The sequence below is a fragment of the Ursus americanus genome, chromosome 21 (genome assembly GCF_024610735.1).
Source record: "Ursus americanus isolate L20-20 chromosome 21, mUrsAme1.1.p, whole genome shotgun sequence".
Taxonomy (NCBI): domain Eukaryota; kingdom Metazoa; phylum Chordata; class Mammalia; order Carnivora; family Ursidae; genus Ursus; species Ursus americanus.
Window position 1 is genome coordinate 4,182,707 of NC_142147.1, and position 14,691 is coordinate 4,197,397.

At 48.2% G+C, this 14,691-nt stretch overlaps 1 protein-coding gene across 1 annotated transcript in view; it reads right to left on the bottom strand.

Moving 5' to 3' along the window:
- Window positions 1–255, bottom strand: part of USP10 (ubiquitin specific peptidase 10) — a 72,511-nt gene extending 72,256 nt beyond the window's left edge. Inside the window, exon 1 of the mRNA XM_045772846.2 lies at window positions 64–255. Coding sequence (XP_045628802.2) covers window positions 64–255 — 192 coding nt within the window. The remainder of the gene's footprint in view (window positions 1–63) is intronic.
- Between the last annotated feature and the right edge of the window lie 14,436 nt (window positions 256–14,691).

Sequence of the window (14,691 nt, forward strand, 5' to 3'; positions counted from 1 at the left end):
CGCCCCGGCGCCGCCCGCCGCGGCTCGGGGCCGCTCCCGCCCAGAACGCGGGCCGCCGGCTACCTGCGGGTTGCGAAGGGCCATGGCGGCCTGTTTCATTGAGCCTCGGCGCTCGTCCGACTCCTCACGCTGCTTCCCCCGCCGCCGCCATCTTCTCACCCGCACATACACACTCGCATCGGCCGCCGCGCCTGCGCACAGGCCGCGCGCCGCGGGGCGCGGGGAGGCCGGGCGCGCCGGGCGCGTGCTGCGCATGCGCGGCCGACAGGTGGGCGTGCGCGGCGGGAGCCGGCCTGGTGGCCTGTGAGCCCGTGCCCCTCTGCGCCGCGGGCCGCTGGGCGGTGCACTGGGGGCTCCGGGCCCCGACTGCGTTGCTGAAAGGGGAATGGGCAGGGGACGGAGATGGTAACGCCAAAGCGCCCAGCTGGTCTGGGCTTCTCACCTGCTGGGAGGCTAGCTGGGTGCTGGGCGGGACTCGGGACCGTCCGGAGCCTGAGGTCGGCCCGGGCCTCGAGCCGCAAGGCCGGGGTCTCCCAAGTGAGCGCCGAAGGTTCCCGGAGGAACCCCCCTGTTGATGGCGATAACACTTCTGTCCATTCATTCGTTCATTCACTCTTCATTCCACAAACGTCTGCGCGCCCACTCTGTGCCACGCCTATTGCCAGGCACCGGAGAAGATTCAAATAAAACGCACGCGTAAGCGCTCAGCACTGGGGGCTGGCAAATAGCAAGCACTCAGGAAGTGCTCCCTATTACACACATACGTGCACGTATGCAGACAGATCACCTTTTGGATCACTGATCCCAGAAACAGCCCCCTACCTGACCACGCAGTTTACCATCTGGTTGGCCCCCTTTCTGGGTGTGTGACTTTGGACATGTTACTTCTCTTTCTTCAGCTTTGCTTTCCTCACCTACGAATGAGACGAATGCAATTTCTTAACTCAAGGGATTTCTGTGAGGATTATATTAGATGAATGTGAACAAATAGGCCAAGAGAGCCAGCCTTCCAAAAAAAAAAAAAAAGTAGCTACTGTGATTATTGGTTTCACTTGTTCAACAAATATACATGGAGAGCCTACTGTTGCCAGACCCCGTACTAAGCAGCAGAGATCAACAGTAAGATCCATGGCTACATTCTGTTAAGACCGAGGGCCTGGTCTTCTCAAAAATGGGACACCACGAAAAATATCACAGGGAGAGGGGGAAATTGCTCTAAAATAAAAGAGTTAAAATATAACCAAATACAATGGCTGAATCTTGATGGGATCCTGCTGTGTTTTTTAAGCGAGTAGATATCTTTTGACAATCAGAGAAATTGGAGTATGCCTTGTTATTGGTAATTGTAATGGTGTACTAATGATATTGTGCACGTGTGAGAGAATGTTCTTATTGTTAGAATATGCCTCTGAAGAATTTAGGGATGAATGTCATAATGCCTGTGAGTTCTTTTTTAATGGTTCAACAAAAAACAGTGTATAAAGACAGGCAACTAGACATAGAAAGCAAATGAGGCAAATGTGAACAATTGGATCAAAGTGGTACTATCAACTTTTCCGTACATTTGAAAAGTTATATAACAAAAAGCTGGGTTAACAATATGGTATTGTATCCATGCTACGGTTACGACAGAAAAATTATATCTGCATGTGGATAAAGACAAAGCGATATGAAAACCCAGTGTAGTCTTATGGTGGTTGATGTTCGATTTTATCATAATGGTGCTTGGACAAAAAATAAAAATCAAATAGGACCTAGTTCTAAGTTTCAAATCACTCACAGAGATATTAACACATGATTTCAGTACAAGGAGGTAGATGGTAAAGAGCAAATATCAGGGGTGCCTGGGTGGCTCAGTTGGTTAAGCGACTGCCTTCTGCTCAGATCATGATCTAGAATGGAACCCCGCATTGGGCTCCCTGCTCCCAGGGGAGCCTGCTTCTCCCTCTCCCTCTGCCTGCTTCTCCCTTTCCTTCTGTCTGCTGCTCCCCTTGCTTGTGCTCTGTCAAATAAATAAATAAAACCTTAAAAAAGAGAGAGAGAGAGAAAATATCAATAGGTATTCTGGGCCCTACAATGCTGAGCAGGCCCTGGTATTTGCAACCAGTTCAGGGGCATTGGAGGAACCCAGAGTCAACACAGGCCTGAATTAAAATCCTGACTCCTTCACTCATTGGTTGTGTGAACATCAGCAGGTTACTTAGCCTTTCTGTAAATCTTTCATAAAAGGAGGTATGATAAGCAAAATAATGCCAGCCCCTCTTCCATCCCAAAAATGTCTACGTCCTAATCCCTGGAATCTATGAATACATGACCTCACATGACAAAAAGAACTTTGCAGATGTGATTATATTGAAGACCTTAAGATGAAGAGATCATTCTGCATTATCTGGGTGGGCCCAGGTGAGCACAACGATCCTTATAAGGGAACGAGGGAGGAGGCCAGAGAGTCAAACAATCAGACAAGGAAATGTGGCAACAGAAGCAGAGTGGGGGGAGAGAGAGATTGATCTGGAGATGCTATGCTGCTGGCTTTGAAGGTGGAGGGAAGGGCCAGGAGCCAAGGAATGCAGGCAGCCTCAGAAGCTGGAAAAGGCAAGGAAACAGATTTCCTCCTAGTTCTTCCAGAATGAGCATAGCTTTGCCCACACCTGGATTTCAGTAAATCTTCTGACCTACAAAATTGCAGAATAATCCTTTGTAAACCAGTAAGTTTGTGGTCATTTGTTACAGCAACAATAGAAAACTGACAGAGGGAACGATACCCCCTGCTTTGCAAACGTGTTGCCAGGAGGAAATGAAGCAATGGCTCAGCACGTGGAATATGGTGCCTGGCAGTTTTTAACTACTGTTCAACAAACTTGTTATATCTAGGGAGGCTATAAGTGTTCTCTGAAGAGGTAACATTTGAGCTAAATCTTGAGGAGTATATCTTGAGAAGGGATCCGTATTTCCCCATCTAAACCAGCAGATAGGGGGCGCCTGGGTGGCACAGCGGTTAAGCGTCTGCCTTCGGCTCAGGGCGTGATCCTGGCGTTACGGGATCGAGCCCCACATCAGGCTCCTCCGCTATGAGCCTGCTTCTTCTTCTCCCATTCCCCTTGCTTGTGTTCCCTCTCTCGCTGGCTGTCTCTATCTCTGTTGAATAAATAAATAAAATATTTTTTTAAAAAATAAATAAATAAAAAATAAACCAGCAGATGGGGTGCCTGGGTGACTCAGTCAGTTAAGCGTCTGCCTTCAGGTCAGGTCACAATTTCGGGGTCCTGGGATCATGCCCAGCATTGGGCTCCCTGCTCAGTGGGGAGTCTGCCTGTCCCTCTCCCTCTGCCGCTCACCCCTGCTTGTGTGCTCTCTCTCAAATAAATAAATAAAATCTTTAAAAAGGAATAAATAAATAAATAAATAAATAAACTGGTAGATACATAGTCTGACAAGCAGAAGTTAATTCCTGGATCCCAGAGGACAGACTATTTCTATTAGGCCTTTCCTATCTGGAAAATTCTTTTCTGGAATTCTGATAGTATAGAGGAATACCACTAGCTGTATGACCTGAGGCAAGTACCTGACCTCTCTGGTCTCAGTTTCCTCATCTGAAAAATGGGAAAAACAATACCTTGCAAAGATGTAGTGAAAATGAATATAGTAACAAGATAACATATGTAGATTTCTTGGGAAAATATCCAGCCAACAGCAAGAGCTCAGTAAACAGTGGAAACTATCATTACCCCAGACTCCTTGGAAAAGAAAGTGATGTTTGCACAGGAAGGATGAAGTGTATTTGACAGAATTTATTGCTGATAACGAAATTCAAGTTTTCAAACAAAAAATGGAATTTTGGGAAGCATATCCACCATTGTGAGCTGGGTGGCTTCCCAATACTTAAAGATTTTTCTGGTGGGATTGGTGGCGATAGTAACAAATGTGATTTTTTTTTTTAATAATGAAGAATGGAATGTTTCAGCATTTGGAAGATCGGCATACCTCAGTGAATCAATATTTCCCACATGACCCAAGTGGGGTATTATAAAATCATGCATGAGTAAAAGACCCATTCAAAGTACAAGACAGACCAATAGATTTTAATCTAACAGAGTAGAAAAAAGTTCATTAATATGATTTCGCATTCCACTTTGCAGTGTTTCTTTAAGAAATCTGTCTGCTTTTGGCAGTGATGAGGAAAAATATCCAGCACTGTCTAAAAACATCATTCCTAAAAAATAAATAATAAAATAATAAAACAAAATAGATTAAAAAATAAAAACATCCCTCCTTTGGAGGAATATACTTTTTAGGAAAATACCCTACCCTCCCTTTCCTAACCACACTCTCTGTGTGAGGCTGGCTTTTCTTCACATACCTCAACCAAAGCAACATATCACTTCAGACTGAATTCAGCAGCAGATGTGAAAACCCAGCTGTTTTCCTTTAAGCCAGACACTAAAGAGCTTTACAAAAATCCACCATATGGGGTCCCTGGGCGGCTCAGTCAGTTAAACAAAACTCTTGATCTCAGCCCCGGTCTTGATCTGAGGGTCGTGAGTTCAAGTGTTACATTGGGCTCCACGTTGGGTGTGGAGTTTACTTAAAAAAAGAAAAGTTGGGGCGCCTGGGTGGCTCAGGGGGTTAAGCATCTGCCTTTGACTCAGGTCACGATCCCAGGGTCCCAGGATCGAGCCCTGAGTTGGGCTCCCTGCTCAGCGGAGAGCCTGCTTCTCCCTCTCCCTCTCCCTCTGCTGCTCCCCCTGCTTCGCGTGCGCTCTCTCTCTCTCTAATAAATAAGTAAAATCTTTTAAAAAGTAAAATAAAAAAAGAAAAATCTACCATAATGCCATTCTTTTCACCCAATTTTTTTGCTTTGGAAAATAGTTATTTCTCATTAAGAAAAAAATGTTATGGGGCTCCTGGGTGGCTCAGTCAGTTAAGCGTCTGCCTTCGGCTCAGGTCATGGTCCCAGGGTCCTGGGATCGAGTCCCACGTCGGGCTCCCTGATCCGCTGGGAGCCTGCTTCTGCCTCTCACAGCCCCTTTGCTTGTGTTTCCTGTCGCTGTCTCTCTCTCTCTGTCAAATAAATAAATAAATAAATAAAATATTTTAAAAACGTATTGTTTTTACATTGAAGTACAATGCATTTATGATTAATGCATTACTCTATTTTTTAAATGTCTCAGTTTTCATTCCTAAATGGTAAATAACAATAGACATAACTTACAAAAACAAAGATTTTCTGAGGTCAGCAATAATTCTGAAGAACGTAAGGAAGTTTGAGAATGACAGACAGCCTGCCTCTTTGCTTTGCTCATCTGCCCGGAACTTTCTTTCCCCTCAGCCACTCAGCTCTCTGATGGCCACTGTCTCTGAGAGGAGGTCTCTGGCCACTCTGGCCCTAATGGCCACCTCGCCACCTTCCCACCTGTTATCCTGCTTTATTTTTCTCCAGAGCACTTACCGCTAGTTGCCAGTCTGCGGAATCTTGACGTCATGTGTGGATCGTCTGTCTCCTCCCCAGGACCCCAAGCTCAGGGAGCGCAGCGCTTGGCCCTATTCCCAGCATCCGCAACAGTGAGACATTTGCCAGCCACTCCATAAATATCTGTTGAATGAATGAATGAATGGCCTCATTTAATTCTCACAAGACCCAGTGAAGTGGATGCTTTTGGCTTCCCCGTTTTAGGGCTGGGGAAACCCAAAGAAGTCAAGCAACCTGCCTAAACTTGCACCTCTAATAAGTGGGGCAGATTGAGATGAAAAACATGGGTGTGTCAAATGCAGAATTGGGATCTTATTTGGAAATTGAGTCAAGCCAAGCAGCGTACAAAGACGTTCTTGAGACAATGTGGGGTACAAATGAGGCGTGGAGGATAGCACGGAATTTCTTATCAATAAATGGGTTAGGTGTGCTAGAGCCATCTCGGCTATGCTCGAAAATAGCCCTTCTGGTTTTAGGAGATGTATGCTCAAGTATGTAGAGGTGAAATACGTGATGTACGATGCTTTAAAATATTTGAGGAAAGCACAGAAAGAAGAAAGGAGAAGATGAGGCAACATGGCAGACTGTTGGTAGGTGTTGATCGCGAGATGTGGGGGTGTCCGTTCAGGTCCTCTGAGAAGCCAGAGTGAAGATGTGCCGCAGGGGGAACGGGAGGGAGCTGGCCAAGGCGGGAGCCTGCAGGCTGGGCTGTGGGGCTGTCCCCTGGGAGCAGATGGGGACCAAGCAGGGCTGGGTAGGAGTAGTCTTCGGCTACCCCACAGTCTTTGAGAGTTTCCGCGGGGCCATCGAGGAGCCCCTGAGCCACATTTCCCACCAGGAGGTCCCATGTCTCAGGGAAGAGCCTGCGGAGTGTGCGTATCCTAGGGCCGCTGTAACAAAGTATCACAGATCGGGCTTAACCCAGGGGGAACTTGTGCGCTCACAGCTCTGGAGGTCAGGAGTCTGGAATCAAGGTGTGGGCGGCAGGTGTGGGCTCCTTCTGGAAGCTCTGGGGAGAATCGGCCCGGGCCTCTGGGGTTGGCAAGCCTCTGCTTGTGGCTGCATGGCTCCCACCTCTGCCTCCATTGTCGCATGGCCTTCTGCTGTGAGACTCTGTCTCTGTGTCCCTTAATAAAACCAACACAGAGGACTTTTCATCCTGAGCCCATTGGAACCTCAGGCGGTGCACTTGAGCCCCTGATCGCAGCTTATTCCACAGGACACATTACGTGAAACCTGTTTAGTAGTGAACATGAAGGTCACACTCAGCCAGGCTGCCCTGGGGGCACACGGGGACCCAGACTGCCACCTCCCAGCCCGTGCACTGGCCAGGACGTCCTGAGCACAACCGCTCACCTTTTTATTTCTTCTCATTCTCTTGCTCTCCCTCTCGTTTTCGGTGGCAGAACTCATCAAGTTGAAGGGTCTTAAGTATCCATGCAAAGCAGCTCCTCACTCACACGTTGTCCTTATGTCCTTGCCCCTGCCCTCCCCCCAGGTCAGACGCAGCCCCAGACGAGGACGTCACCATGGCCGGGGAGACCCTGCTAAGGAAGGGCAGTGAACACAAGGTGAGAAGAACCGCTGGGATGGATTGCATCTCCAAGGCGGAGGGCAAACCACCTGGAGACCGTGGCAGAACCACTGATTTCCCGGAGCTCAGGTCCCAGGTAACGGGGGAGGTCCTGCCCGCCTCAGAGGATCAGTTGAGACACGAATGTGACGCGACTCTAGTCTCGTAAAATGAGCCATTAACGGCTGAGTGCTCGCGTTAGTAATGAGTTCAAGTGGCAACATTGCACTTTGATGCCGTTCATTTGTCTCGGTCCAGTCCCCCTTACGAGCCTTCCCCTTTCTTTCCCACTCAGCCAAGAATTGCTTATTTTTCATTGACTTTCAGCTAACTTAGGTTTTTCCTGTCTGTCAGACAGGGAGCTCAGAGGGAAAACAAAACAGAACAAAAATACCACAGTCTTCCAATCTCTTATAGCCTACAAAAATAAGTATCTTTTCTACTCTAAAGGCAAGGTTAATCATTATGACAAAATCAAGAAATAAAAAAATAATCCATGACCCCAGCACTCTGGCACAAACACTCTGACTTCTTGATTTTTTTTTTCTCCCTAAGCCTGTGGTTAACATGGATGGGACGGGGTTTTCCAGAGAGGACTTGGAATCTGCCAATCTGAGCTCAGCTCCCAGCTACCCACTCAGCAGCGGGGATACCGTGGGCAAGCCGGCTGCTGGAAGCTTCCGTTTCCCTTCTCACACAGTCAGCAAGATTAAATGAACTCATATATATTGGCTAGAGTGCGGTAAACTGGGGATCAAAGGGAGGAGTCAGCCAAGGCGCCCCAAGCAGCCGATACCAAATGACCCTGCAAGCGATATGGTGGGGCACGAGCAGGGGGAGAGGAGTTCGGTCCAGGAAAAACTAGAGGAGTCCACGCAGTGCCTGGAAAATAGGGCTGGACTGTCAGAGTCTTGGTAGAGAGGATGTCGGAGAAACGCGCGGGGCAGGTCGTATAATGACATCTACCATGTACCGAGGGCTGTGTGCTAGGCACTTGCATTACATTTTTTATATGCACCAGCCCATCATGTATTCATGTATTTATTCATTTGACAAAAGTGCATTGAGCTGCTACCATTTGCAAGTATTAATTTAAATGCTGGAGATGGGAGGGAAAGTGACACAGAATGCCTCCATTTACCGGACAGAGACACGCATGCGTTCTGAGCTCATACTGTCCGTGCAGGTTGTCCCCAGCATTTCACCATCACTGAGGACACTGCCATGAAATGTGGGTGTCTTAACACATCTCCTTCTGACTTTCTTTTTGATTATCAATTGAACAAGCAATCACTTGGTGGCTGGTGAGCACATTTCAGCTGGGGGATCACCCAAGGGTTTCCCGACAGGTGTGACTCCCTGTAAGGGAGGCCACTCCCAGCTGAAGACACGGAGCAGGAGACTGGTTTTGTCCCATCACATGCTGGTCAGTCAAGGCCACAAGGTTCCCCCGTCCTGCCCCAATAATTATGATTTTGCTCTGGGGAGGTGAGGTCCATACACGCCTTGCTTTCCATTAGAGACTTACCACCAGGCAAATCCCTGACACGTGGTGAGTGTTCACGGATGCTTGATGAATGAATGAACAATGGGGGCCCTGAGAATATTCGAACCATAGCTAGAGTGTGCGGACAGGGATGCAGCAGCTTTGAGCCTTCAGAACCCACCCTCACGTTTTCTCCAGAGTAGAGATTCTCTTTCTTCTGATTCATGACAAACTAGGTCTTTGAAACATGACAAGGTGACCCGGCTAATTAAACACAGAAAAAATGAGCACCCACACCTTGCCTGGAGGATAGCAACACCCTACTCATGCAGTACCCTCCCACTCCACCCTGCCGCTTCAGTCTACTGTCCGCGGAGCGGCCAGAGAGCCTGTGGAAGCTCACACTCGCTCCTGTCCCCCCTCTGCTCAGGACCCCACGCTGGCCCCCAGCACTCTGGGTACCAGTCCGTACAGTGACCTGCAAGGCCCTCCACAATCCGGTCCTGTCCCCTCATCTTCTCCTTTCCCTAACACCCTCTCCCCTTAGCACACCGGCCTCCCTGCTGGTCCTCCCGCCCCAGGACATTAGCACTCGCTCACGCATCTGCCTGGGATGTCCTCCCCACAGGTCCGTGGCTACTCCCTCCCTCTCTCATGAGGACTTCCCTGGTTGCCCTTGACAAAGGGAAACCACCCCAAACTGCTTATCCTCTTCTTTGCTTCTTTTTTTCTCATTAGGACATATCACTCACATGCCTATATTGAATCTATTTTCTTTAAATGAAAGCAGAGATATTGATGTTTTGTTCACTCTAATGTCCTCACAGCCTAGGACAGCACCTTCCACGTAAGTGTTCCATAAATATGTGCTGATTTAATTAAGTGCTTGGTTAATGAACCCAAATGGGGTCTCCTGAGAGCCAAGACAAGTCACTTCCTTTATCTGGGGTCTTCATTTGGGGGCATTTGGAGGATGTCCCCAAATCTCGAAGACCTCTTTTACCTCTGACAACCATTACCTCCAGACGAACATCAAGATTTGACTCATCTGTTGGTTCCAAGACTTTTTTTTTTTTCCATTTGAAATGTGCTCTAAAGCCTGCTGGCCTTTAGCTCCACCACACTCAAAGTCACCCCAGGGACTTCTCCCGCGCTCACACCCCCAGAGCCATCTGTGTGGAAGAGTACAGGCGGCTGCCAATTCTTTGACGCTCTGCATTGGGAGAGGGAGTCTGCTCCCCTCCCCTGGAATTGCTGCCCCGGGACTTGCTTTGCCCAACAGAATGTAGTGGAAGCGACATTGTGTGAGTTCCAAGGCCGAGCCTTTCTCTCTAGTGCTCGGAGTGTTTCTTCGTGGAACCCAGCCCCTGTGGTGTAAGAAGTCCGAGGGACATGGGGAGGCCACATGGGGGAGAATGAGAAGGTCCTGCCCTCCCCCTCAGCCAGGCTCCCAGCCGACGGCCACATCCACTGTCAGCCCCATGCGGGAGCCACCTGGGATGTACCAACCCAGTTGAGACCCCAGATGGCGGCAGCCCCAGCTGTTGCCACACAGAGAGAACGATGGCCCAGCTGAGCCCACGACATCGTGAGAGATTAAGTCACGCTGGTTGTGTTAAGCCTCTATATTTCGGGTGACGCGTTACGCAGTCATAAATAATCATATGCCCTGGTCTGTTGGGGCTGCTATCACCGGAACACCATAATTCCATAATTCTGGATGGCTTCTAAACAGCGGAAATACATTTCTCACAGTGCTGGAGTCTGAGAAGTCCAAGAGTAAGACACTGGCCGGTTGGGGATCCGCTCCCCGGTTCATAGATGGCATCTTTACCCTGTGTCTTCACAGACGGAGAAGGGAGGCAGCTCTCTGGGTTTCCCTGATAAGGCTCCTCCCTCGTGACCCGGCGCCTCATAAAGGCCCTGCCTCCTCACACCGTCACACTGTGGGGTTAGGCTCTCAACATATGGGTTTGGGGTGGGGAGCGGGACACGAACATTCAGCCGCATCCAACATCATCCCTAAAATACATGCAAATGCACCCTCCTGGGGGCCTGTGTGGCTCCTCAGCTCAGCACCGGACTCTTGCTCTCCGCTCAGCTCGTGATCTCAGGGGCGTGAGGTCGAGCCCCCTGAAGGTCTGCGCTCAACTCGGGGTCTGCTTGAGACGCCCTCACATGCTCGTGCTTACATGCTCTCTCAGATAAATTAAATCTTAAACAAAACACAACAAAACAGGCGCATGGGTGCCTCAGTCGGTTAAGGTCCCGACTCTTGATCTCGGCTCAGGTCGTGATCTCGGGGTCCTGGGATGGAGTGTCCGGCTCCGTGCTCAGCCGGGAGTCTGCTTCTCTCTCTCCCTCTGCCCCTCCTCCCACTCACACGTGTGCCCTCTCTCTTTCTCTCTCTAAATAAAATGAATAAATGCAATCTAAAAAAATGACCTCCTGTGAAAATAATAATAATAATGACAACAAATAAACAAAACCTCCGGAAGAGTTTTCCCCTTTTGTTTTTACTTAAATTTTTAAACCACTGATGCCAGACCCAATCCTAGACCAATCAGTCAAAGTCTCCAGGTATGGGCCCGGGCACACGTGTTTTATGAACCTCCCCCCCACCCCCGCCCCATGCCCCACGCTGTGCTAACAGGCAGCGTGGACAGAGAACCCCCTTTTGGGCCCTCTGGCCTTGCCATGCTGCCTCACCAGCTGGCCGGCCACTACAGGCAACATGACCTCTCACAGCCCCATAGCTTAGCAGTGCCCTTCCCTCTGTCTGAAACACCCTTCCCTAACGTTCCGGGCTGGCGAACTCCTACTGACTCAGCGTGTGCACCCCATCACCAGCATTACTGGAAACCACACAAGCTTTGGATTCAGGTAGACGTGGGTCACAGTCCTGCCACTGATCGCTGTGTGAACTTGGGTGAAGTACTTTGCGTTTCCAAACCTCAGCGTCTTCATCCATGAAATGGAGCTAATGCTGGGGGAGTTCTGTGGAGCTGTTTGTGTCAGCATCTGGCACAGTGCCGGGTCCTTAGCGTGAACTCAATCAACGCAAGAGAGTTTATTAGCACACGGTCATGCCCATGCGTTTACGTGTTATCTGCGGCTGATTTCCCACTGGAACAGCAAACGGAGTGGTTGCAACAGAGACCCTCTGGCCCATAAAGTCTAAAATCATTACTATCAGATCGCTTACAGGACAGTTTCCTGACCCTTGGCCTGGAGCTGTGGTTCTCAAAGTGCAGTCCCTGAACTACGAGCAACAGCAGCGGGGCACTGTTAGAAATGTAAATGCTTGCACTCCTTCTGCATTCAGCCCCATGGAATCAAAAACTCCAAAAGCGGACTCCCCAGGGTTCTAATGCCTTTGAAAGTCAGGTGACCTCTGGGCAGACTTGAGGATGTTGCTTGAGTAGTCTGATGTGACATCTGAAGGGCATTCAGTATTCCAAGTTTAGAATAATCTTCCCCTTTTTTTTTCAAGATTTATTTATTTGTTTGAGAGACAGAGAGAGAGGGAGCGAGGGAGAATGTGAGCAGGGGGAGGGGCAGAGGGAGAGGGAGAGAGAATCTCAAGCCGACTCTGCGCTGAGCACAGAGCCTGAGACAGGACGTGATCCCAGGACCCTGAGATCATGACCTGAGCTAAAACCAAGAGCCGGACCCTTCACTGACTACACCACCCAGGTGCCCCTAGAATAAGTTTTCTTTAAATGGCGTATGGGGGGAAATGGTGGGAGTTAAGATTGGGGAGCTAGGCAGATGGCAGATTGTGCTAAGGCAGGAAGTTAAACTATTATTCTGCACTGAAGACTTTTGGCACAGGAATGGTGATCAGATTTTCATTTTCAAAAGATATTTCAGGCATCAGCGTGGAAACCAGCGAGGTAAGGGTAGGAAGGTGGTGAGGCTAGAGGACCACAAAAAGATGGGAGAACTTGTAGCTAGTTAAAAGCCTGGAACTAAATTCAAGGCTGGAGACACTTTGTTAATGCCTGGATACAGCCATACCTGAAGCTAGAGAAAATTCATAGACTTCCCAATTAGGCCATCCTCAATAGGATGCTAGAGAGAAGCTAGGTAACAGGAGACAGAATTGGAAGATACTGAGGGGACAGAGTCCGACGACTGATGTGCAAGGTGAGAGACTGGCAATGTTATCCTAATGCCATATTTCTGATTTGTTGGACTGGGTATACGGGGCAGCCCGGGAGGAGGCATTTAACTTCACGTAGAACCTGTCTGGTTGCTTTCAAAATGACGGGCGAGAGAAACATAAGCCAAGGGAATGACAGTGCTCCTCTCGAGACACAGGATACGTGCCTCGTCTTAGTCCTCACTTCCACCAACACACCCTTGTGAACACCGTAGCAGAGGTTAAGAACACCCCTCGCCTGGCAAAACCATGGTGGCTGAGGGAGCCTCGCTTCCGAGTTCAGTGCTCCTAGGCTGAAATTCTAGCTGTGCCCCCACAACAAGCCATTTCATCTGACTCAGTTCCTGCTGCTTCATCCGTAATCTTGGGATAACAAGATGGAACTCCAGCACAGCGGTGAGGAATACGTATTGAGACATCGAATGCAAACCGCTTTGCAAGGTGCCTGGTATGTGTTCAGTGTTGTGTCAGAGGTGGGCGTTAGGATGATCGTTCTGGGAATTCCAAACAGACAAACATTTTTTGACTAACTGGCTTGTGACATGGATTGTTTCTTTCCAATTTAAAAGGCTTTTTTCTTTAAATGGAAGTTTAAAAAATAATAAAAGCATAATTACCATTTAACAGGTAATTACGATGCTGTGCTTGCTCTAGGATTAAATAAAAGTGATTTGCATATAAGATAATATTGTTCCTGTTAGCGCTACTGATACATTAGTTATGCGATAATTTTGACTTTAACTTCATGGGTAGATTCTGGGGATGGTGGCCTCCCAGGAGGGGGAGGGGGCGCCCTACCACCTGCCAGTGCTGTCCCCACTACTGCTGTGACCTCAGATCAATGGCAAGAAGAATCAGAGGCAGGAGACTGAGGCTCCAACCTACTTTGAATAATCCAGTTTGTTCTAATTCTTTCCAATCCTAAAGGCAATTCGAGCTCAATGTGGTAAACAGGGTAAAGCAAACTAGAAAGAAGAAAAATCTCATTTCTCTTCAAAAACCAACACTGTTGGCTTTTTGGTATATAATCTCCAAACCTTTAAAAAAAAAAAATATATATATATATATATATATATATATATATATATATATAAACATAATAGTGAGAATTTCATTGAGTTCAGTGGTGTGCAGAAAACATCCAAGACAGTGCGTGGCACTTGGCTACTGCTCGGGAAGTGTTACCAGTATTATTATTGGATATCTGATTTTGTATCCTGGCTGTTTCTATGCAACTACTTTCCCATTTTATTAAAAATGAAAAAAAAAAAACCACCTCATAAACACTGTACAATATTCTGTCTTGTGCACATTTCCTGTATTTAAATTGCATTAATCCTTCATTCTTATGACTATTAATAAGCATCTTCGTGCTTAAGGTGGTCTCTACGTTTCAAGTTATCACATTGTATTAGTTCGGGTTTTCCAGAGAAAAAGAGCCAATAGGGTGTATATATACAGAGACAGAAATTTCTTTTTCTTTTTCTTTTCTTTTCCCTCTTCCACACCCCAAGGTAGACATTCAGTTTAAGGAACTGGTTCATGTGATGATGGAGGCTGGAAGTGCAAAATCTGCAGGACGGGCTGGTAGGCTGGGGGCCCTGGGGAGGGGCTGATGCTGCAGTTCAAGCCTGAAGACAACCTACTGGAGAATTCCCTCGTGCTCTGGGAAGTTTCGTCTTTGTTCTGGTAAGGCCTTCACCTGATTGCGTGAGGCCCATGCACGCGATGGAGGGCAATCTGCTTTACTTCACTGTCCACCACTTTCAGTGTTAATCTCACCAAAAAACACTTCCACAGAAACACCCAGAGTGACGTTTGACCAAATGCCCGGACACAGTGGCTCAGACAAGTTTACGCATAAAAAATTCCCCGGCACCGATGCATTAACTAAATCAAGATACCTGACCTGCAAAACTGAAAGCCAGACCCAAAAACAGAGCAATGGCATCAAACCCCTGTCTTCCGTGGGGGAAGATGTCTTACAAAGCCCGTTG